This window comes from Typha latifolia, chromosome 7, assembly GCF_019914945.1.
Source record: "Typha latifolia isolate L0001 chromosome 7, TyphaL0001v2, whole genome shotgun sequence".
Lineage (NCBI taxonomy): Eukaryota > Viridiplantae > Streptophyta > Magnoliopsida > Poales > Typhaceae > Typha > Typha latifolia.
Window position 1 is genome coordinate 3,175,676 of NC_133092.1, and position 23,850 is coordinate 3,199,525.

Here is a 23,850-nt window from a genome sequence, read left to right on the forward strand (position 1 = left end):
CGTTGTGGATAATGACGAGGGAAACTAAAATGTTTTAACAATTTTTTTTTGTTGAGGAAAGGCCGATAGGTTAAGATTATTTATTTATTAACATCCAAAGATTACAACGATACGACTTGATACATAAAAATTAGTTGAGATAGAGCGATAACTTTTTAACATAAATCTCACACTTTATTTATAATAAATAATATTATAATTTAATTTAAATGATCAAATTTAGGTTCCACTCCATGTACGAGTCGTCAAGGAACTCCGACAAGCAAATCTCGTCGATCCGTCGACTCAGTAGTCGTACCCATCGATGATGAAGTGCTTCTTAACGAGTTTTCTATTGGCATTGGAGAAAAACGTCGACAAGGAGGGAGACATGGCATCGGAGGAGAACAGGGTGCTAGTGGAGAGGAGGACCGAGCTAGCAAGGAGGGCAAATAAGAAATAAAAAAAAAACGTATTTAATTAGCCAACTAACTTAATTGTCCTGTCATTATAAATAAATAAAGAGTATTTTAATCTTTTTACTTTTCATCTAGGATGTCCTTAAAATAAGTTAACGAAAAAAATATATAAAAAATAGTGATAGTCCATATAATTATTTTATTTTAATTATCAAATAAAGCGGCTTCTCGGACAGCGGCTTCTAAATCCAAATTGATGCATTCAAGTGTAAAAATTTAGAGGAATTTATTGGAAACACTTTTTTTTTTTTTACTTTGTTATCGTTCACATTATATTATATTAAATAAATATTTATCACCCATCTGGTATTACTTTTCTTAGTGGTTAGTTATATATGCAAATAGATCTTACTACTTTTAAGTAATTTTTTCAAAGTTAAAAATTAGAAGGAGAACCATATTTTAAAGCCAAATAAGGGTATTATGTTTAAAAAAGTAATAAAATTATTATTAATTTTATCGGCCATTAATAGATTAAAATTAAGTCAGATATTTTTGAAGCAAAATTTAAGGGTTAAAAATAGTTGTATATATAATAGGGTGTGTGATTTTAATTAATTTCTATTAAAATATATATTAGGTCATGATGACATATTGACATATCAAGTAGCAACAATGGCATGCATCAACTTAGATAGTTTGGAAATTAAAAAGACAAAAATTAGATAATAACCTTCTATTAGACTTTCGTTACTTTGGATGTCAATTCAACACGGCGGTTGCAAAAAGCTTGTCAAAAATCAATTACTACCAACCAAACAGAGAATTCGACCAAACATCATAATCTCGAGCCCCGGGTTTTCCTACCTGAACCATGTGAACTTGAACGTGTTACCTTTGTTGAGCCTCCACGTGTCAAATTGAGCTTACGTGTCAAATCCGGGTATTCTGCTCACCTTGCTTAGCTTGCTACATAAGCAACCTACCAATTAAAACGCATCCAAAGTCAAACATTACATATGTCAACTCAACTGACATCACCACCTTATATATATATATATATCAAGATAATAATTTATTCATACAAGTATATACATGACATGTATGTATACATCTGTATATAATATCAAGTGATAAGTAAAATAAATCAATGAATAGCTCATCATGTCACAGCAACTAATCCACAGTACTATGCCATGATCATCAGTAGTCGACATGGCACTTGGTCTCCTCGAACGACCCAGTCGAGTTGGTGTTGCCTGGCACCGGCAACTTCAAGTTGCACTTGATCTTAGGATTAATGTGATGGATCTTAAAGATCCAAATCTTAAGCCTAAGCTTTGCGTAAACCTTCACATCCACATAGTAATACCCTTCACTCTTCTCTCGATTATACGTCGTCGTAACCGAGTCTCCAAGCAATAGCTGCGTCCCGTTGAACTCCGGATGTATCGTGCTGGTGTTCTTATGCCCTTGGTAGAACGGCGACAGATTACCGAACCCGAACCGATCGCCGTCGTAGAACGCCTGCGTCTCGATGTAGTCGTAGTAGATACCGATCCTCTTGTTCGGGTTGCGGATGTCCATGTCGAGGGCGAGGTCATACTGCAGGTTATTCGCGGAGGAGAGGTTGAATTGGGTGAGGGTGGCGGAGGTGACGTGGACTTTGATATCTTTGGGGCGGAGGACGAGCCAGACGACTAGGGCGATGATTCCGGCGACGATGACGATGGTGAAGATGAGCTTGAAGAGAGCGGAGAGGAGACAGCATGGGCCGCAGCAGCTGGAGCGACGGCCCATGCTGCGGTATGAGTGCTGAGGGGGGACCGGAGGTCCGTAGTAGGCTCCGTTTAGGTGGCTTGACTTCGTATCAGCCATGAGAGGATCGAGTAATTAAAGATGGAGAAGAGAAGAAAAAAGCGAAGAGTTGTGATGTGTGTATTATAATTGATTGATGGAAGGATGAGATGAGGAGGAGTGTGTTTATATAGGGTAGGAGCCTGGAGGAAGAATAGCGATGGAGAAGGGTAGGAGAAGTTTCTGATGAGAAAAAGGAGGGAGGAATTGAAACGCGTTGAGGAGATGGTAACGCGTTCTGATTGGAGTAGGAGGTGGAAAAGAGAGAAGGTTTGCGGGCAATAGCAAACTTATGATCTAAGACGTTTCCTTGTATTGGTGCCGCGAGAGGGGTGAATAGTTGGTTAGAACTTAGAAGCTCGTACTAATTCGATGTTTAATTTGTCTGAGTTAGAATAATATACAGATCCTTATGCAGTAATTAATTGAAGACCCCAATTGCTCTTTATTCAACTAAACGCACGACTATTAATGGTGAAATGAAAGTCGTGAGAGTCATCCTATCAGACATTCATTAGGCTCGTTTTGGCTAATCTGTTTGGTTCCCGGGTATGAAGAAAATTAGAAAAGTACTAATGGTGGACAGAAGGAAGGGTCATTTAATTAGTCATAGAATTAATTGGAAGAAAAAAAAAAGTTAGAAGAGAATTGAGGAGGGCAATTCTTTTTTTATTAAGGATTGGCAGACATGAATATAACCTATTTATTAGACATATATGGATTACTTTGACTAAATATTATTCAACCTCGGAAATTTTAACCGATCGAATTGTACATGTTTACAGTTCATATTAAGATGTTTAAAATGACAATTCGATGTAAAATTGTTAGTTTCAGAATTGTCATGATTAAGAAAATAATATTATAAGACTAAAATACATGGGATTTTAGTCTTATAATATTTGATTAGATATAAAAAAATATTTATTTACTAAACTAGTTTAGGGGTCTCTGAATCAATTTAGGTGGAGTTTCTAAACTCAAAGTAAACAAGGCTAAGGTCATGCTTTATAAGCCTCGATTACCCGAGCCCAAATAAGGGGAAGGAGAAGGAGGAGAGAGATGGAAGAGGATTATCCGGCTGCTCTTGGGCTGGGCTGCAGGAAGTTGGTCAGCCCGAGCCTGACTCCAAGCACCGTAGGATGGATCGGACTCAGACGAAGACCAAGCTCGAAAATTGCAAGCCTTGCAAATGTTAATGAGACTAATCGGCATCGCAGATGACCACGTCCAAATTTTGACTTATTTTAGCCATAGGATAATTAGAGGTTAAAAAAATAATAGCCATTTTTTATATAGGTTGGACAGTCTATTCTCCTGAAAAACAGGTCATACTAACTTAAACATACTTTTGAATTCATAATTTCTATCATTAGCTAATAAATCTCAACTACTAGACTATAGTGGTAACTTGATAGATCTATTAGAAGAAAATATATATTGCAACTAAATAAATTATAAGAGTGTTAAAATAAACTAGCGGGTCAGGCCAACTCTACACAACTTGAGTTAAATTGAGCGGAAATAAAGAGCTTAAAATTAATTTTAAGCTAAGCAGGAGTTAGATTCTCTCTCTTTGTTAATTTTTCGCCGCTGACATTTTGTTACTTAATTTATTTTATCATTTCCTCTCTCCCTATCTTCATCTTCACCCTCAAAATACAAAGTGCAAACCCACCATGGCAGCACCATCTCTAGCCTTCTTCCCGATGCTGGCGACCAACGCCATCCTCTTCTGCCCCCCTCCCTCTAGCTTGATGTGTTTACACCTCTAAATTTACTACTAATCCATCTTATTATTTATTAATTGATAGGGGTTCAACTCTAACGCCAAATAATTAATTGACAAGGGTTCAACTCTAACGTCAAATAATATTATAAAGAAATTGTTTAGTGGTTCGATGATTTAGTGGCTTGGCTCAACGACTTGACTTAGTTAATGACTCGACAGTACGGTTAATTTGAAGGAGCAGCGCGACGATTTAAGTGTCTCTGTATTTAAAAAGAATTAGGTCTTTATCTAGCACATATTTAGCCTCGGAACACATAAATGATTTAAAAAAAAAAGCAGAGCCTAATTTGAACGGAACAATATCGAAGGAAGCTTCGAATGGTACATTTCAAAACGAATAAATAATTATTATTTTAAAAAAAAAAAGACAAAGAGAAGTCTAATCCTTTTACAACGCCGCCAACCTTGTTTGACCCGCTATTCAGAAACTAACAATATCGCACTTAGTCCTCCCAAACCCGCTATTCCCACCCCCAGCCCCCACTAATTGGACACTCAACGGGCACTTCGCCTTCAAAGTATACCTCCTCGTCACCGTCGACCCAAACTTGTACCTCACGCGGCCGTAAAGCCACACGTCCACGTCAAACCAACCCGTCTTGTTGTCGTTTCCGAAGTCGGCAACTTCTTTGGTCCCAAGGCCGATATACGACTGCCCCTCAATTGCCGCAACCAACGTGGTCGTGTTCTTATGGCCCTGGTAAAAAGTCGGCAGCGCGAGCCAGTCGAACCGCTCGCCGCGGTAATAGGAGTCGGCCTCGAGCCAGTCGTAGTAGATGCCGATTCTGTCGTTCGGGTTTCGGATGCTCACAGATGCAGAGAGGTTGAAGGAGAGGTTGGGAGGGTTGGTGGAGGTGAGATTGAAGCTGGTGAGGGTGGCGGACTCGACGCCGACTTTGACCTCGTGGGGTCGGTAGACGAGCCAAAGGATGAGGATTAGGATGCCGACTACCACCCAGAAGGCGATGAAGGCTTTCAGGATGGTGCTGACGAGGCAACCCAAGCACGTCCGGCGCTCCTGGTTCTCGTAGTAGTAATTGTTTGGTTGGGAGTAAGCTTGGGGAGGGATGGGTGGCCCGTAGTACCCTCCTGGTAATTGGTTTTGTTGAGTTTGATACATGGTTAATCAATTAAGGAGCTAATTGGGTTTAGAGAGAGAGAGAGAGAGAGAGATGATGGGCTTGAGGAGGGATTGAGAAGAGAGGAATATATAGAGACGGGAGTGTACGAAAATTCTTGGAAGACTCAAGTTCGAACGAAGTCGGTCTTTTGCGCGTTGGAATATATAGAGGTTTCGAGGATGGTGAGGAAGATGACGCAGTTAATAAGCTAGTTATAAAATATAGGCGCGTCTAATTAAGGCTAATATGGGAAACAATATTCTATGTATTTATAGTTCTTTCTTTTTCTTTTGACAGCGTGACAAAGAGCTAATCATTCTTAGATACAAGATACTAAGACCCATCAAGCTTTTAAATCATGTACGTCTCCGAACTATTGCTTCGAACTAAACACCACTGAAATATTGTTCCAAACCATTACGCTTCTCCTCTAAGCCAACCGTATCGCTGAGCCATTAAGCGAGTCAACTCATTGAGCAGAGTCATCACCAACTACTAAATAATTTTTTCTACAATAATTATTTGAGATTGAAGTCGATTTCATAATCTCCGTGAGACATCTTCGGTCATGCGATGCGAAAGTTATCTCCCAACTACACACTAAAGTTGGTTAGTTTTGTATTTATAGGTTGAGAAAAGAGATGAGGGTGATATCAATTTATTTTATATTATTTTTTGTTTCGTGATATATTAGCATATAAGTTACATAAAAGAAATACTTTTTTTAATATACAAGTTAAATAAGTGAGCAATGTCTTATAATCGGGTCACAACTTATTTGAATAATACGCACATAACATAACACTATTAATTTATGAGTTCTGTTCTGATAAATTAATCGAGCTCTAATTATTTATGTTAGTGGTTATTTTTCATAGTTAATAAAAAATCCAACCCATAGTTTCGAGGAATTATTATTCGAGTACTTTTGTTTGTCTGACGATCCACTAGCGGCTCACCTTTTGCCGTTTGGCGAATTTATTCGGGGAACGTCCTTCTCAAGGACACTGGACACCCAATTAATTAGAATTAAAAACTATAAAAGTGGATTACAAAATAAAAATTCAAGTAAAAACGTGGGTGTGGATCAGCATGATAAATATGTCAAAACTTTTCTATCAGAAAAAGAAAAAGAAAAAGAAAAAGAAAAAGAAAAAGCATGACATGTCAAAGTTTATTGCTAGAAGTTTTGGCGGCCAGCTTTTGAAATTATGAAATATAGGCAACTTAGCATTAGATTGTCATATAACTCCCAACCTATCAAAAATGGAGCTCATAAATCTTCATGTTCCAAGTTTTGACTGGTATATAGTTCTGCTTCACTTTGACTACGGTGGGGTGGTAGTACGTCTCCAAATATACCAACAGTAATCCGACATTAAGAAACTTGGCAGAACGCATCAATAGTTGGCCACTCTACAGTTAGTCCTCTTGAACTCATTCACCTTAACCCCTACCCTCACCAACTGCAACCTCAACGGGCATTTCACCCTCAAAGAGTAGTTATTCGTGATCATAGACCCTAGCTTGTACCTCACACGCCCATTGAGCCACACCTTGACATCGAAGAAGCCCGTCTTGTTCTCGTTCTTGAATTCCTCGACACCCGAGCTATCGAGGAATGTATAGAAGTTCCCCTCCATGACCGACCTCATCGTCGTCGTCGAGTTCTTCCCGTCGAGGTAGAAGGTAGGCAGAGCCACCCGGCTGAACCGTGCAGACTCGTAGTACGAGTCGGCCTCGAGCCAATCGTAGTAGATGCCGAGCTTCTTGGTAGGGTTGCGGAAGCTAACGAAGATGGAGAGGTTGTAGTAGAGATATGGAGGGTTGGTCGGAAGGAGAGCGAAGCGGGTGAGGGAGGCGGCGTCAACGGTGACTTTGATCCTGAGAGGCCAAACGATGAGCCAGAGAATTACGGCGGCGGCGACGGCGAAGACGAAAAAGATTATGAAGGCTTTGCATAGAATCTTGAGGAAGGAGCGGAAGCAAGTAGATGGGCTTTTGCTTGTGTCTGTGTTTGTTTTGAGAGGGTTGTAATAGTGGAGAGGAGCCTGACCTCGATGCATAGTTGAGGAGCTACAGCGGAGGGATGTAGAGACAGAGAGGAAGAGAAGAGAGAGTTGATGGTCTTTGAGATCGTTTGGGTACATAGAAATATAGGAAGTGAAGGCACGTCAATTATAATAAGACTTTCGTTTGAGCCAAGTCGTCTCATGGGTTTCTTTTCCATGAATAAGATGGATTAAATTACCAACTAATTATAAGAAGAAGCTAGCTCGATCGATCCGTCGATCAAAGATGGATTCACATCTCAAAGGACACTTGGATTTCGAATAAGAAGGGCCCGTCAATGTTTCATGGTATAAGGAGCAGATGATGATGGAATTGTTCGTAAATTTTATTTTATGTACTACTATTTTTTATTTTCTTTAGAGGGCTATGTTTATTATAAAACAATAGCTGTAAGTCAATTATCCCCATAAGCATCCAATTGGCAATCTGAGAACGGCGATGGTTTCAAAGGCCGTGATGTGAAAGTTATATATAAGAGAAACGGATGTCTACAGAGAGATGGTTGCTGTGTAAAACTGTTGGTTTGCATTATTTAATTATCTGTGCAACAAAAAATTATTTTTCAGTATAATTTGTGCTTTTCCTACGCGCTAAATATTTGGCCATTTGATGATTCAAAAATTATGTTAACTAACAATTGAGTCATTTAGTACCATTCTTATTGCAATTTCTACCTGCTTTTTTTTAAAATTTAACATTTAATCATATTACTTGCTTGTACCATATAATCTTCAGGGCAGCTTATAAGCAAATTTCGAGCCATCACATCAAACTAACACAATGTTGGATTCTTGGCACTTATAGCGTGGCCTATTCTAATGGGAATGGGAATGGGAAATTCCCTTTTTCCTTTGGTCTCTTTATCATAAGCCGATCCTTGAAACATTCTCAACCTCAGCCTGCCAAACTAAGTCTAGTCACGAGTATCCAAGCACAATTTTTCCGTCAATACAATAAGCAAGGTCATAAAATGGACAATCAGAACTTTTGAAGTCTACAACTTAGGTCAGAGGGACTGGTCTTATCAGGAGATGAAACGAGTAACAGACATTAAACTGTGCATTGTTTTAAATTTTACCCCAAACAAAACAGTAATAGCTGAATCTTGATAAAATCTTAAACCAAAACTCATTGGTCAAGGCCAAATTGGAAAATTGAAACTAACCGGAATCGAAACGTATACAATATATGATATATATATATCATAGTCCTCGTGACAACTTTATGAAAATTAATCTTACAAGAATAATGACGACAAAAACATATACAATATATGAGCTGATCTCCTGTCAAACTTATGAAAAAATATTCTCAAAGGAAAAAAAAAGTCTGGACGATTTTGTACAAAATGCAGGATAATCTTCATGCCAACCTGAAGTAAAATGGACTCATGCCAAAAAAATAAGTACAAGGAGGATGTTATACAAAGTTGGCCGAAAGCAAAGCAAGAAATATCACACAACTTGAAGAATGCCTTGCAACTGTAGAGCTGGGCATACAGCATTCACTTACTATCTTCAATGGCAGTAGCAACTACCGTCTTCCCTCACTTGTTGCTTTCCCCTCAAAAAACTCACCAAGCATTCGCTCAAGATCTTCTGGGGTGTACTTTATGTACTTTTGAGGGCCCTTGCCATTCTCAATAAGAGGCCTGTGAGATTACATTACGAGAATCAGAAAATCATGAAAAACTAAAGAGTAAACAAGTTTCAAATTTAGTCCACTATACTAAAATCCAAAAATAATAAAACTTAAAGAGTTATTATGAAAAACTAACAGAACGCATGCTGCTAGCAAACAACATAATCAACTTGTTTCAAGTGTTCAAGTAATCGAATCACGTTTTCACTGTTTCACTGTTTCACACTAATCACAGATTCACAGTAATCAGTAATCAACCAATTACTTATTAACAATTTAGCACAGCAGTAATTTCTCAAAAAATAAGAGATTAAATCAGCATAGCAGATTAGCAGTAACCTATAATGATCTACAATGTTCTTATCCAACCACTGGTGAGGATGTCAGCAGCAGTGCGTGAGGATATCAGTGGTGGTGGGGTAAGGGAACAGAGAGGGTGAGAGAGGGGGAGGAGTACCAGCACCGCCACCATCTGAGCCCATCGCCAACTGCCACTACCACCCATGCGTCACTCGAGAGTTGAAGAGGATGATAACTCGGAGAGAGTTGGAAGAATAAGAGGGATTTGGAAGAGTTTTTTCTTTAAAACACATAAACTAGTGCCTAAACCCAATCCATCAAGTTGCGCCCAATCTGCCAACCACCGCAAATGAGCCATCCCTACCTTGACTGCCGGCCTATGCAGCTAGGATAAATAGGCAGGCTGCATTCCATATACATGTGGCCACCTTGTTAGGGGTGGCCGCATGGGCTGACTTTCAAACAAAAATAGTGATAAATTTGCTCAAAGATGAGGTTTATCTGCCTGATTAAGTCATCATGTTTCCATGACAGGTACAAAATATTAAGCATAAGTAGAAGTATATAAGACTGATAGACTGCAAGTATTTTCATTAAAAATCAATAAGCAAGAGTTCTCATCAAACATACTCATGTAACAGATTGAGTTTGTCTTTCTATATTTATATCCAAGCACAAGTCCAGTAAATAATGTTGGCATGGAATATTATATGCATGGAAACATACCCAAAACGCTTTATGAAAGATCTGTATGCAGGTAGTAGAATTTCGGCAACTGCAAGCCGCAAAGACTCACGGAGTTCTTGATCAGGCACAGTCCATTGACACTGCCTCTGATGAAGCTCATCAAATTGTATATTGAAAGACCTAAACCTGAAAGAAGTAAAGCTGGCTCAATCATGGGAAATACCACATCCAGAGTGACAATAAAAAAGATCTAGTATGTCTGCCTGACCTCTCTTTTACAGCTGTTCTTGAGGCTCCACTGCTATTGCCTCCATCACTCCCCGGAACACCACTACCTCCTGATGAAGTCAAGCCCTGCCCAGAGAGGCTTTGCAATATCTGGTAATGGCACATGAACAAAGTTAATTCAGCATGCATATTCTAGCATATTGAGTATCAGAAGCTAGACTTTTGATGCTATCAATTAAGAAATTTTAGTATTGAAACAATGGAAAGCTTATATTTGAAAATTAGGGGGGAAAGACAACAAAAAACCGAACATCCTACAAAATGGAAATATGCAAAGCAATGAAAAAATAGAAACAAACAGAAAATTCCAGAAATTTTGATAAAAGTACAAGAACTCAAGAATGTGTCAACGGTATCGATGTGTGTGAATCATTGATTCTTGTCACTTCATATATTTGTTGAAGCCTAAAAAAAAGCACAATTCTTACTTAATTCTTGCAATCCAGAAAGACAAGTAATTTAAAAAAAAATCCTTGAAGAATGCCTTGTTCATCTACTTGCTTTCCCAAATTATTCCAAGTTGAAAAAATTTTTAGATTAACCTCAATAAAGGTAATATTCAAATTATGATTCCAAACGATGGCCAACCATCACGGAAAGGACACCAAAACTTACCATTTTGTACTGAAACTAAGTAGTTTCTACAGAAGTTGCTTGAATTACACAAGTAGAATATCAATATTAATATATAATGTCCTAAACTGGGTCAGTTTGGACGAGTTGCATCTGTCTTGGCCAAAAACTTTCTAATGAGAAACATCTAACAAGTACTTCAAATGGTCTCAGCAGAAAAATTAGAATTTTGGCATATGTGCTTTATTAAAAAATTTCTAGTTGCACATATATAGTTTGAACAAGTTTTATGGGTGTCAAGAGATAAGTCTTTAGTAGAACATAAGCAAAAAGAACCTTCGTGTATGACTTCTGATATAATATAAACATATCATTGTACCGAATGATATATTGAAAATTGGAAAAGAAAATGAAAGTCTGTTTACAAGCCCTAGTAGGACCTTAACCAGAACAAACTGACATTTGATTTGCAAATAGGACCTTAACTAGAATCATACACATATTGCATGATACAAACTACGCAATCTTTACAGTGGAAGGCATTTGAAACGTAACTCAATAACAAGACCATGTTACCATTACGTGAACAATCCAGTGAAAACTTAAAAAATTATTCAGATATGTAAAGGACACCAGTATATAATAATAACGTGTTTACACTGAGACAAATGAGCATAATGAGGTTCAATTGGTTTTTAAATTTATCTAACTAAACCTTTGCCCAAGCAACCCTTCTGTATTGATTAGCATTTTGTTGCACAACCCTCCGGTGTCTCTGTATCCAATCATCACCCAACAAATCCTTTGCTTCTGATCTGAGAATAGATAGAAGCACAACTTTAGCCATAAATGTCTGCTTATAGTATCTGACATAATAAGCGACATACCTGCGCACGGATTTGACTATATAGTGAATGTTGTTCATAAGAAAGAGGTATGCTAAAGAAGGATCCTTATATTGCTTAGATTTTGCATCCAGGTTAGTCTGAAGGGCCTGCATAATACGCATTGTGACAGATGCCAGTTGAGAATTTGTTTCATCTCCCGTTCCAAACTCTTGAAAAAGCTGCTTTAATGTTGACTGATAGCTGCAAGTTTCACAGATGACTGTCAGACATGATTCTGCAAAGTGCAGCATTAACTTGTGATCATAAAATTTAACAACATTGCTTTCAAACTTCTCAGATCAAACATACTATATGCTATATCAGATGACTTCAACCATTGTCTGCATCTGGGTACGTAACTGAAATGTGCGACGTGACAAATGTTTTGTTCCCAATTGAAGTGAACAGATGATGAACGTAAGAAAGAGATAGATGGTAATGACTAATGAGTATATTATATGTAACTTGCATACAGAAAGCAAATGGATTACACATGAAAGCAGGAGGAGCCTTCCAAGGTGGCAAGGTAAAAAAACCATGGTGTATTGTGACATGAGGTGAAGTAACTAATGAAGTCCCAAGATCATGTAGAGCATCTAAAAGGAGATTAAAGAATACGTCATGGGAAGAGCAAGAAAGAAGAACCCTAATTTTTTTAATGGAAGTTTCCAAATACAGAAACCGAGAAACGGAGATGGAAAAAGATTTCAAAAAGTGCAGACCAGTACAATGCAACTTGTACATAACAAAGTGTGATAGCATGCAGACAGATGCTTCGTGTATTTGAAGACATTGGATAAACCAAACTACAGATGGACTAATCAGCAAAGAAGGAATAACCTCGACTTCATTTAAAAACATTGCATTCAATTTCTTTTAACTTGTAATATATGTCAAAAAGACTGATAACAAAACCACTTTCTAATTTATAATGAGGCGTGAATATAGAGTTAGTAAACTCCATTATAGCAACATAAACAGATTACAAATCAATAACAAATTCAAATAGATAAATTATATTAGCCAGGCCCAACTACTAGCATAAAGACAGATCACAGATCAATAACAAATTCAAACAGATGACAATATAAGGCCCAGCACCACAAGATTGGCGTTAGATGCATATAACTTGGCAAGGAAGACTAAATTTTTGAAGTAAAAACAGATGAAATGACTTACTCAAATAGGAACTTCACATAATTAATAACATAGCTTGTTAAAGGGTGCACAGTTCCATCAAGAACAGTACTTTTCGTTGCATCTTTTTCAACTGCTTCCTCAAAATCTCCAAAGGTCTCTTGTGCAGTTTGCGCCAACTGCTTAGTCAAACTCAGTGCTGACTCTCGCATTCCAGAACATGCTTTGCCCTCAAAAATGGCCTCAATCTAAGAAATCGATTTACAAAGATACAGATCAATACAAACTTGATGCAAATATACATAGTCTCCAGGTAAAAGTTTGGTCTGTGTTAGACAGCCAGTTGATTCAAAGGCTTAAATTGTTAAGTAACAAACCAACAATGCATTTCATAAATTTAAGATGTCCATGTGTGGCCCTATGCACCACTCGTGGACAAATGAAGAACAATAGTGTGCAAGCCTCCACCCCACACAAAAATATATAATAGAAAATGTGGAATAAATGGAGCTAAATGAGGTTTAAATTTTAGACATCTAGAAAATTAAGCTCTAATACCATGTTAGGTAATTAATTCATTCAAAGACTTTAGTTGTTAGGTAACGGACTGGCTGAATATTATATCTTTAACAGTTCGAAAACTCAAAGTTACATACTTCAATAGAAAAGGTAATAAGGTGTGTGAAAATGGTTTGGGATAGCAAGAGGATCAGAAAGGGCCAGATACTAAAAGCATGGAAAAATTGTTATATGAAAACACGCCATCAGATATGCAAACCCAAAGCTTCTGTAAAGTCATAAAACCCACAATGCAAGGTCCTTGGCAAAAAAACTGTCAAACCATTAGGCACAAGAATGCCCTAGTAAGCAAGCCCACATCTAAGATGAATATAATATACACTGTGCTCTGTGGTATGAGGGTCTGATATATATGTCATCATTCTTGCTGAAACCATTATTGTGCTTTGAGGACAGAAGTTATGTGACATGCATTCAGAGATTTACCTCCGGTTGTAGTTCACGCATTATCTCATACATGTCTAGCAGCACAAACAACTTCTCTGGTGACCTTTTGCTTTTAGCAATAGCCTCTCCAAAACTGAGGAGGACTGCCATACTGTTCCCTGTTACTTCAGCAAAACATTGATCCTTAAGAGAATTGATGCCTTCAAACATTTTATCACATAATTGTCGTTCCCCAGCAAAAAGCAATTTGACCTGTTTCAATGGTAAATGACTTGGGATCAAACAGTAAACACAGTTAAAAGCAATTTGTTTAGAAATTCATACAGCAATTCGCATGAAGTGAATCCAGTTCCCTATTTTGGCCTCTATACTCTCCCACTGCATTTTCTGCACCTCCTCTCTACTCAGTTTTTCAACTCCCAGGTTCTTAAGGCTCCTCTCTAAAGCTGAAGAACGAGCTTCTCTGAATCAGAAGAGAAGAATTTACCAAGGTGAGCCATTTAATTACCGAAAAGGAAGAGGTGAAGATCACCAAAACTGAAGCAGATAGTAACTATATCACTGAAGAAGTTAAGATGGCAGAAAAAGGCATCTTGTGTTTATATTAGTGCATATGAACGTTTCTGCATAGAGATGCAATAATGAAAGGACATTGTGAACTTTTTGACAATAGCAATTGTTTTGACAACACCGTATCGTAAGATCTTATAGCAAGTCTTTCTTGGACAGAAAGGAAACTTTTCCATGGGACAGATTAAAAGAAGAGGATCAAGCCTCGCTTTAGGAAAAAGATGAAGTGGTACCTGTAAATTTTCAGACATTGCTGCTGGTGTCCAGCTTGAACCAACTGTTGAGCTAACTTACACAGAAGAGGCAAAAAACGTGGATCAATAAGTGTCGGAGGTGTGTATACTTGATGCTCTGATTGATTGGGAGCTGATGGGTGTCTGCCATTATCAGCCTGCTGCCCAGGTGACTCAGATGATGGTCGAAGAGCACTTGGAAGGCAATCAAAAAGGTGGTCAGGCTCCACCGGTTTGCTGAAAACCAAGAGAAAGAGAACTAGGTCAATGGACAGAGCATTTTCAAGAATGGCGTGCCACTGCACCCTCGAATATAGTAAGTTGAAATATTAGCCATCACAGGAAACACTTTTTATGCCAATGATATGTTTCCAGGACAAACATTTCAATCAGCACAACCACTATATCACTTATAGTCGGTATCTAGCAACCCACATGCACCTGAAGCAATCTAACGATCGAACTAATTACATCGTATTATCAAGATTAAGGTTGTTGAACAAGTAGCTTCAACCTCTCAAGCTTGAAGGATGGAGCAAGAGAGGACTGAAGGAGAAAGCATTCAACATATGGTACTGTACTAGCATTTGCGGTGTCCAACCGTGTGGGCTGAAGAAGGATGCCTTGAAATACTTCCATGCTTAGAAGTTACAAGAATGCATTTTAAGGAATTTAAGGAATATGTTCTGATGTAGTACAAGCCCATTGAAGTTCTTGTCAATTCTGATGTAGTACAATCCCATTGAAGCTCTTGTCTATTATTACACGTGGTAGTGCTGGAATTTGTTCCTTGTCACTGAAACACATTTAAATCAAGGGACTCCAAACATATCAATCAGTTACTCCAAAAATCTTAAGTGAGAAGTGCGAACAAACATAGCGAGTCAATATATGGTGAAATGAAAGGGTAGACTAGCAACCAATGACCCTAATTTTCGGTGAGAGTTATCCTTGACGACCACTTTGACTTTCACGCTTAACTCATCAACATCTAATGGATCTGCTGAAACAAACCTTCGTGAAGATAATTGCTTCAGGAACTCATCCTCCATCCTCGCGATGGCCTTAGCCAGCAGTGTATTAGCATGGTTGAGAACCCCATCACTGCTCTTGTAGCTCTTATTCGAGCTAAAAAAGCGCACTATACTCCTCAACCGATCAACTGCCTCCAGAAAACCTTCCAGATCCTCGCTTGGCCCTTTCAGTATTTCTCGCTCCGCCTACGCCCAAAAGAGGGAAAGAACGAAGAAGAAAATTTTATTTTAAAATCTCAAAATCTGCAACTAATTCGATCCGGAAAACATCATTTCCACTAGATTGAATCTCAATTAGCCCAAAACCAAACCTCTCGAGTGCGATCGAATTGCCCCAGTATGACGTCCGCCGACCTCAGCGTCTTGTCGATGTTCTCGTGAGCGGTTCTAATCGCATGCGTCCTCAACTACACCACAACAAAGCCACAACGAACCTACTGTAACACCAACCCTAGAAGAGCCGAAGGAAAATATCGAAGGTGTTGAGAACTACCTACCTGGGTGGGGCGCATGGCGGACTCGAGGGCGGAGAGGCGGTGGTCGAAGGAGCCAAGAATAGCAACCATGCGATCTGTTATGGTCTCGCTCCGGTGGAGCGACTCGCGCAGGAGGTTCGCCCTCTGCGTTAGGGTTTCCATCGCCGTCGAGGGCAAGATCCCCTTCTCCTCCCTCCGCCTCTTCTTGTTCTTACTCCTTTACTCTTTTATTTATTTATTTTCTTTACAAATGGATCTAGAGAAAGAGCCAGAGGAGTGGAGGGGTTTGGTTTAGGGAATTTGCTTTTCTCTATACTCCAGTGGGCGACCTTTTCTATTCTTGTTTCCAGGGTGGAAGTGGGGAAGAAGAAAACTACGCGCACTAGCTGGCATTTTGGTTGCCGTTCTTAGAGGTTAATTAACCTTGGTCTGACTCGAAATCATATATATTAATAAACCCCTCAAAAAACAAAAAAAAAGGTGAAAAAAAATACCCCCCTAGAATTATACTTGTCATAAGAAGGCATTAATAGCAGAATGAAAAGTTATAACTCGCTCACATTTATAATTGATAAAATAAGAGAGGTTAGACTTATTAAATAAAAGCAAAAATTCCTAAACTACTTTTCTTCTCTTGCTCATCTTTCATCCTCCTAAGTTGCGCTTTCGTGTCTTTCAATCTCCTCTGTTAATGACTTCTATGGCAATCTCAATTTTCCAATCTCCAATTTCCAATCTCCAATCCCAGACTAACCATTTCATAATTCCTTCAATACCTACCTTCAATCTTACGCCAAATATTCCATTCCCCAAACTCTCCACCCTAAGAAAGAGAAGAAGGGAAGAAATGAGAGAAGTGAGGTAGAAGAGGAAGAAGGGAGGGAAAGAAAATAAGGAAAACAGAGGAAGAGAAGAAGCATAGATAACAATACTGGTCCACCTCATGAGATGAATTATATTAATTCTTCTGGCATGCATTTGCCACGTCTTATTTTATTTGTGATTTGATTATTTACAACGTACTCAGCAAAGAATTTCAAAACTATCAAGAGAAAGCTAAAGAAAAGAAACTACAACAAGCTTTTGCAATTGATGATTTGGAAAGAGAACATAAAAAGTATGATAAGAGGTAAAGGTGACGAGGTTTCACACTGTGCGGCTGGCTTCCTCACTCATCATCCCTTGGAAACTCTTCGCCAACCAGATTGCAGTTTCTCGGGGAGAGACCTTATCCTTCCCAAATGGCTTTAGAACAACTGCAAGTTCTTCCAACCTATTATGCTGCAGTAATTCTGCAGAAATCTCTAATAAACCTTCAAGGGCCTCAGCTCTCTGTCTAAAGGAATTGACATCCAAGGTTTCTTTAGCTGGAGTTTTCTCTTCCTTTGATCCAGTGTTGGCCTCTGAAGAATTTGACCTCACTTCTCTTTCTGAGCTGTTCGTCTTTTCCTTGGCGATATTGCACTGTGGAACATCTGATGTCAAGGTAGCAGAGTCAAGAGATACAGGAGATTTTGGACTAGGTGAAATGCTCTTTATGTCCGCTTCATCTCTTACGATATTCAATGGTTTACCCGCCATGTCCATGTTCTGAACACCCATCTCAATATTCTCTACCAATGGTTGCTCACAACCAACGCGGAAGCTGCTGTGTCTTATCACATGGATGATATCGTCAAAAGCTGGTGTTAGATGAGAAGCTGCCTGCTTCTCCAACATCTGATTCGATATTTGTCCCTTCTCCAGAGAAGTGTTCTTTGTGGCTGCTGATACGAATGGAGCAATATCAGGTATGGATGAGAGCAGTTCTCGGACGCTGAACTTCTCGTCTCCATTTTGTATAGTAATGTAGTTATGCTCAGACTTACTGACAGGAAAATCATCTTTACAAACAAACTCTTGTTCAGAGCTAGGGAAGGATGGCACTAGATACGAACTTGAACTGATTTCATCATTACTGCCAGTACTCCTCTGTAAATCCTCTGCATTAAGCTCACAACTCACTGTAGGTTCAAAATGATGATCTTCTGCAGAAGGAAAGTCAGAGCCAGAACGCAAATGTGTCGAAGGCAAGCATCTTGGAGTGGATACCAAAATTTCAGGAATTTCCTCAGCACCATCTACTATTGAGTTGGAGTACGTGATATGATGTTCCTTTACCATAATTAATGGAGATTCCTGAGAAGGGATGGTTTCTGATTCAGAATTGTCTATCCCAGTCAGTGCTTCTCCTGAAGTATTCAAAGAAACCTTTTCATACTCCCGGTGCTGGCTGATGACTTGGTTGGAGCTATGGGCGGGCCGACATGGACTTTCCTCATGCTCAGGAGTAATTTTGGAAAGAATTCTTTTAGTCCCAGTATAGGAAGGGCTTGGAGTACGAAGCCCAGCTGATTTATCTACAGAAACAGCACACTTTCTAGTATTAATAGCAGAAGGTGGAGGCCTTTGCCTCGTCTTTGCAGAGAAGTCAATGTCGGCGATCTCTTTGACAGGAACAGATGGTGATACTCCATCATGTCTAACTTTAGGTGTTGGGGAGGACTCCAGAATAGGGAACTGCGACAAGCCAAGTGACAGAGGGAGAATAACCAACAAGCAAAAATATTGAGGGAAAACACAAAAAAAAAACAGGAATTAACCCATACCAGATGCTTTAAAGGATGTGACACATGCACCCGGTTCGCTGAATCACTGTTGATCTTCACTGATTCATGTGTCAGCACCTCATTATACTTGGAATTAGAAGAAGTGGCACTAGTAGGTTTGGGCATCTTTGGCGATGGTTCTGTGCTATTTTTATTGCTCAGTGTACCAGCTATCTTTGCACGGCTAGATCTCACAGGAGAACTGCTTTCTCTAACTCTGATATCCTCTTTTAGAGCCATCAATATATTCTTAACGGTTTTTGGTTTCTTAGTCTCATCTTTTTTTGGCTGCTGATCAACATGTGTATATTTTAATGAAACTTGTCTCTCTGGTTCTAAATCACAGATGTCTTTATGAACTCTAACATCTTCAGGGGGAGAGGATGTATCATCAGCAGGAACTCTGTCATCAGTTAAAATAGCTTCTGTTTCATTTGCATTATGATCAGAATTTGGCACTAAACCTGATGCATTTCTCTCGCTTGAGTACATACTGTCCTTATCACTGCTGGAAATGCTGCTGCTTTGACTTAAAGACATGCTTCTCCGACCACTGCATGAGGTGGAGATGGGCTTCTCTTGTGACTGGATTACATGTGAAGAGTCAGGAAATGGACGGTATTGATTCACACAAGGTTGCAGATGTGGATGTCTTAAAATTTCAGATGCCTGTGTAGATTTTGTAAATCACAGCATATTAAGACTTAAAGCTATAAGGCAACAGAACATGCAAGTTGTGGAAACAAGAGTTGGACAGTTTCAAATTGCAAAAGTGGAGGCAACTTACGCTAGGCCGATGCTCAGGGTTCTTTCTCAACATGCTTTTGATAAGTGTTTTCCTACATCAAGCAGCATGGAAGATATGAAAAATCTAAAATCTTCAGAAGTTGTTGAAGCAAACTAGTTTGTATTGCATGATAACATATCATCACGGTATCCATCAGTTCAATGAGTAAATGAACTTCAACAAATTTTTAATTCTAACTGAAATGTGAGAAAACACCCAACTATGATGAACTAGAGAGGTCAGATAGTAAATTTATGGATAGCCCCACAGCCATGTCCAAGCGACAGGCACCAATCCACTGGGCCTAAGAAAATGCTTGAACAAATTATTTGTCTAAGGTACTACATAAATCTTAGACCTTCGACAAATGGATAAAAAATGTGCTCTCTAATCTTAGGATCACTCCAGCATACTCAAATGATAACTAGCATATAATGTTATTTGCCTCAACCACTCTATATTTGGTTATACTATATCAAATCCCAACGAACCAGCATTGGGCTTTCCAATGGACGAGATATTGAAAAATTCAAAAAATGCAGAAGATAAATGTTGCACAACATGAACACTGACCACAAAATGCAAAATACCAAAAGAGCAAAGGATTGATTTTACCACAAGTAATTGAATGAAGTACAATATGCAAAGCAACTAATTTTATCAGACAGCATAAGTCAAACAACTTGTCATAATAGCATGAAGATAAGGGCACATGTGCACTTACAAGGAAGAAGAATAGCAGGTAGGCAATGGACCAATGGACGATCGATTTATCTTACTTATCAATCCAGCCATATCCTGAAAACCAACATGAGCCAATTGAAGATTAAATAGAACTTCTGTTATCGCTTTTTTTTTTATGTAAACAATTTTATCTGGGCTAGAGATATTTCAATAGGTCAAAGACGTGGATTGAATTAGCTGGTGGAGGTTTGCATTTTAATTCAAAAAGATAGGCATCATGGGAGTGGAACTTGGGATCCCCTACTCCCATACCATGATAAATAACTTATTGACCTAAAAGGTTAAACTATTAAAAGTAATGGACCAACAAAGTCCATATGCCTTTAACAAATGGTGTGTCCTACTACAAAGAAAATAGGCATATGAAAGACATTGGAAAAGCTGATAGTAATCAGAGTATACTTCTTTAATTGAAGACAAAATTCACACCATGGATATTATATAACATGAAAGCTATATAGTGGATCATAGCTAGGGGAAACAGGTTTTCCAGTTAATCTAGTCTCTGAGGAAGCAAGAATGCAACATACTACAGACCTTCAACATATTAGGTGCTGTTACCACAAAGTAGCAAGTAATTTATTGTCGCTATACCACAATGATGTAACTACAAAGAAATTACAGACTTACAAAAGCTTTGAAAGCAGGTCGATAAGCTGCCATCTCATACATGCAGCACCCTGTTGAATCAAATCCCAATTAAAGCTAGGGAGTGAACAATCAACATTTGTCCCCTATCTAAGCATCTTTAAGAAACAACGCAAAAGACCATCCTACCAAGTGACCAGATATCTGATTTGAATCCATAGGGAATGTCCGCAAGCAGCTCTGGACACATATAATTTGGAGTTCCAACAACCTAAATAAAGAGTGGTGCTTACCATAAATTTCAGTGAAAAGAAAGAAGGCAAGCGTTGTGTAAAGTATATAATTATACTAGCCAAAGCTACAAAAATGAAATGTATCACATGAAATGGCCTGGGCTCTTCTTATTGAGAGGCTGCCATTCTGAATTTTGATATGATTAATACTAGCAATAGTGTTGCATAGGTATAAGTCAAAATAAAACTCCAATTAGTGGAGTAACTAATTTATTAAAAAATAAGAAATTAGCTATCTATCTAATAACGATTCTATCCAAATAGTAAACCAACAAATACCTTTACAGAGATGGCTTTTTAAAATGGCAAGTGGAATCAGATAAAAGTTTAATAGGAAAAAAGGGCTCTTAATGTAAATATCAAATCTTGTTATAGACAAATTAAGGGCCTTCATAGAAAGTTGACATCTCAACAATCCAGATATAATCAACTTTTCATTATGTGGACGCAGTCATGCAAGTATCTGGAAGAGTCTATACCATATTACCAATCAAGTTCAGCAGTAAAAGTAACCTTGTTGCCTGCACAGTGCACAAGTTTCTAATTCCAGAAATAAAATTATGGTTTATAATCTCATGCAAAAAGGACAAGTATCCATTTAAGGCCACAATTTCTAAACCTCCCAAATGGACTAAAACAGTTTGGGACATAATATCATTGAGAAGCATTCAAACAACAAGAAAGCACATACAGAAGAAGCCAAATCATCAGCCTTTAATGTCTTAGCAAGTCCAAAATCTCCTGCAAATTAATCCAAAAAAGTGTACATAAGTGAAAGTACTCAAATCTTGGCATAGTACAGAAAAGGACTAATAACCCATTCTGAATGATGCTTGCCCTGAGCAACTAACCAAGGCGAATATCCTGATCCTTCGTGAGAAATATGTTGGAACACTGAAGAATGTGTAAAACAAGTTATATGAATAAATTTTCACGAGTAGAAGAAATGCACAATTGCTACAAATAGTCTAATATACTAACAGACCTTAAGGTCTCGATGCAGAACAAAGTTGGAATGCAAGTATTCAACAGCCAATAGTAGTTGAGTAAACCACTTCAACAATTTCTGAGGAGCATTTTTGGAACATTGTCATTGCACAGGTCTCCAACAATGCACAAGGATATCTAAAAAGTTCAGTTGTATTACCTCCTCAGGAAAGTATATTCCATTTGATCTCTTCATTAACTCAGCCCTGTTAGATGCCACAAATTCTCACTGAGGCAAAACGTGATGTACTGAGAAACATAACCCAATAAAATGTTGAAGAACACTCACATGTCTCCGCCTTCACAGTATCCCGTAACAATACAAACATAGCAGGCCTGCATTAAAATACATAAAATCAAATAAGCAATTGCAGTGGATAAACGATACATGACTAACTATATGTGCAGATACCTTCTCCACCCAAGCCTCCTTGAACTCGACGATGAAAGGGTGTTGAAGCCGGGCAATGAGAGCCATCTGCAGTCAATTTTTTTTTTTTTTTAAAGAAAACTTCGAAACCATTCTTCTTTCACAGAAGTCAAAATAAGCAGTGACAAATTCATTCATTTGCCTAACCTCTTGATGAGCAGACTTTCTGCATCGTTCAGTTTGTCTCGCAAGACGGATCTTCTTTAGAACATACCTGAAATCCAAATAGTCCTGAGCAACAAAAGAAAGTATCCTAAAGAGTATACAGAAGAGTAAAAATCCCATCACGAGAACTGATTTGGACTTACTTCTTCTTCTCAAGCTTATGATTCACAAGAATTGCTGCTCCAAAGGCTCCTCGGCCAATCTGTTCCATTATCTCGTATTGATCCATCCGTGACTCCATCGATAGATCCGCAACTAAAAACTAATTCTACGATTCGCAGATAGAGCTTCAAATAATCATCTACTCAGTTCCCAATCACATCTAGAGTTAGCTAAGATGAAGAACTCGAACTTACACTTCTCATTCCAAACTCCAAACAAGGAAATCCAACGCTGTCGTAAAAACAAAATCCACACAAATTAGCCTAAGAGTCGATACTCAACCAATTCAGATCAATCAAGACGGAGATCGCCATCAAGAATACAAACCACAACGATCTGTCACCATCTCTCGCCCCCGCATTGCTCCTCCCGTCGCCTCATCACCATCCAGGCCACAGCACAGCCGATCTCCGGCTACCTACCGCCAGTTCTCGCCGGAGATCTCCATAGCAATGCGATCGCAGTGTCGATTCTGGCGTCGGAGGGAGAGAGCAGAGGGAGTTTGCTTTCTTCTTCTTCCCTTTTTCTTTTTGGATGTTTTTTTTTTTAAAATCCAGTGGAGTAGATATAAATAAACGGCTAACCATGGTTGGAGGAAGGGAGGGTTGGGTTTAACGACGAAGGGTTAAAAACAAAACGAAGAAATCGCTTTAATGGTTGAGAAGGGGGGACGTCAGAAGGTTCTGCGTCTCTTTCTCAATTTCTAGGTGGGGCTTTAATGGTGGTTGCGGTACTGTGCTCCGCTGGAATAACTTTATCATGACGGCGACTTAGAATAAGACTAGGTTTATGCACAGTCGAGAATAACCAACCGTTGGCCTGCTCGGATAGTCCCTGGAACATGATAAGAGATCGGATACGCTCTACGTGGATCTTAGATATGGGCGCTGGGACTCGCAGGACTGGGCTTCTCAATGAAAGACACATGACGAAGAGCGTGAGGCCCATTGATTGGAGGCTTGTGATTAACGTGAATCTGGGAGGGGTAAGAAAGTAATTTTCAAAAAAAGAGA

At 38.8% G+C, this 23,850-nt stretch overlaps 5 protein-coding genes across 8 annotated transcripts; all 5 read right to left on the reverse strand.

The window, feature by feature from the left end:
• Positions 1-1,418: 1,418 nt before the first annotated feature.
• Positions 1,419-2,407, reverse strand: LOC140793086 (NDR1/HIN1-like protein 3). Its single transcript, XM_073144453.1, has one exon. It carries the CDS (start codon positions 2,274-2,276, stop codon positions 1,602-1,604), a length of 675 nt encoding a protein of 224 aa, XP_073000554.1. The 5' UTR covers positions 2,277-2,407; the 3' UTR covers positions 1,419-1,601.
• A 1,966-nt stretch (positions 2,408-4,373) lies between these two features.
• On the reverse strand, positions 4,374-5,270 carry LOC140792349 (NDR1/HIN1-like protein 10). The gene has a single exon (XM_073143300.1). It carries the CDS (start codon positions 5,165-5,167, stop codon positions 4,469-4,471), a length of 699 nt encoding a protein of 232 aa, XP_072999401.1. The 5' UTR covers positions 5,168-5,270; the 3' UTR covers positions 4,374-4,468.
• A 1,298-nt stretch (positions 5,271-6,568) lies between these two features.
• On the reverse strand, positions 6,569-7,234 carry LOC140792156 (NDR1/HIN1-like protein 10). Its single transcript, XM_073142995.1, has one exon. The coding sequence runs from the start codon at positions 7,232-7,234 to the stop codon at positions 6,569-6,571; it is 666 nt and encodes a 221-aa protein (XP_072999096.1).
• Positions 7,235-8,395: 1,161 nt separating this feature from the next.
• On the reverse strand, positions 8,396-16,453 carry LOC140791701 (exocyst complex component EXO70A1-like). The gene is made up of 12 exons (XM_073142318.1): positions 16,055-16,453; positions 15,869-15,964; positions 15,538-15,743; positions 14,524-14,760; positions 14,045-14,183; positions 13,760-13,972; positions 12,797-13,002; positions 11,618-11,818; positions 11,446-11,545; positions 10,138-10,247; positions 9,909-10,055; positions 8,396-8,892 (listed from the first exon to the last, which is right to left on the reverse strand). Exons 1-12 carry the CDS (start codon positions 16,193-16,195, stop codon positions 8,775-8,777), a joined length of 1,914 nt encoding a protein of 637 aa, XP_072998419.1. The 5' UTR covers positions 16,196-16,453; the 3' UTR covers positions 8,396-8,774.
• A 533-nt stretch (positions 16,454-16,986) lies between these two features.
• LOC140791700 (serine/threonine-protein kinase Nek5-like) lies at positions 16,987-23,379 on the reverse strand. 4 transcript variants are annotated; one of them, XM_073142315.1, is made up of 16 exons: positions 23,165-23,379; positions 23,032-23,068; positions 22,819-22,943; positions 22,658-22,724; positions 22,493-22,558; positions 22,370-22,416; positions 22,241-22,286; positions 22,079-22,159; positions 21,945-21,987; positions 21,785-21,834; positions 20,990-21,071; positions 20,843-20,892; positions 20,193-20,266; positions 19,469-19,520; positions 18,682-19,350; positions 16,987-18,592 (listed from the first exon to the last, which is right to left on the reverse strand). In XM_073142315.1, the coding sequence occupies exons 3-16, from the start codon at positions 22,914-22,916 to the stop codon at positions 17,180-17,182; spliced, it is 2,838 nt and encodes a 945-aa protein (XP_072998416.1). In that variant the 5' UTR covers positions 22,917-22,943; positions 23,032-23,068; positions 23,165-23,379; the 3' UTR covers positions 16,987-17,179. The 4 variants fall into 4 exon arrangements, with proteins under 4 accessions (XP_072998416.1, XP_072998415.1, XP_072998418.1 ...); XM_073142314.1 differs by having other exon boundaries at positions 22,819-22,937; positions 23,165-23,378; XM_073142317.1 differs by having other exon boundaries at positions 21,931-21,987; positions 23,165-23,373.
• Positions 23,380-23,850: the final 471 nt, after the last annotated feature.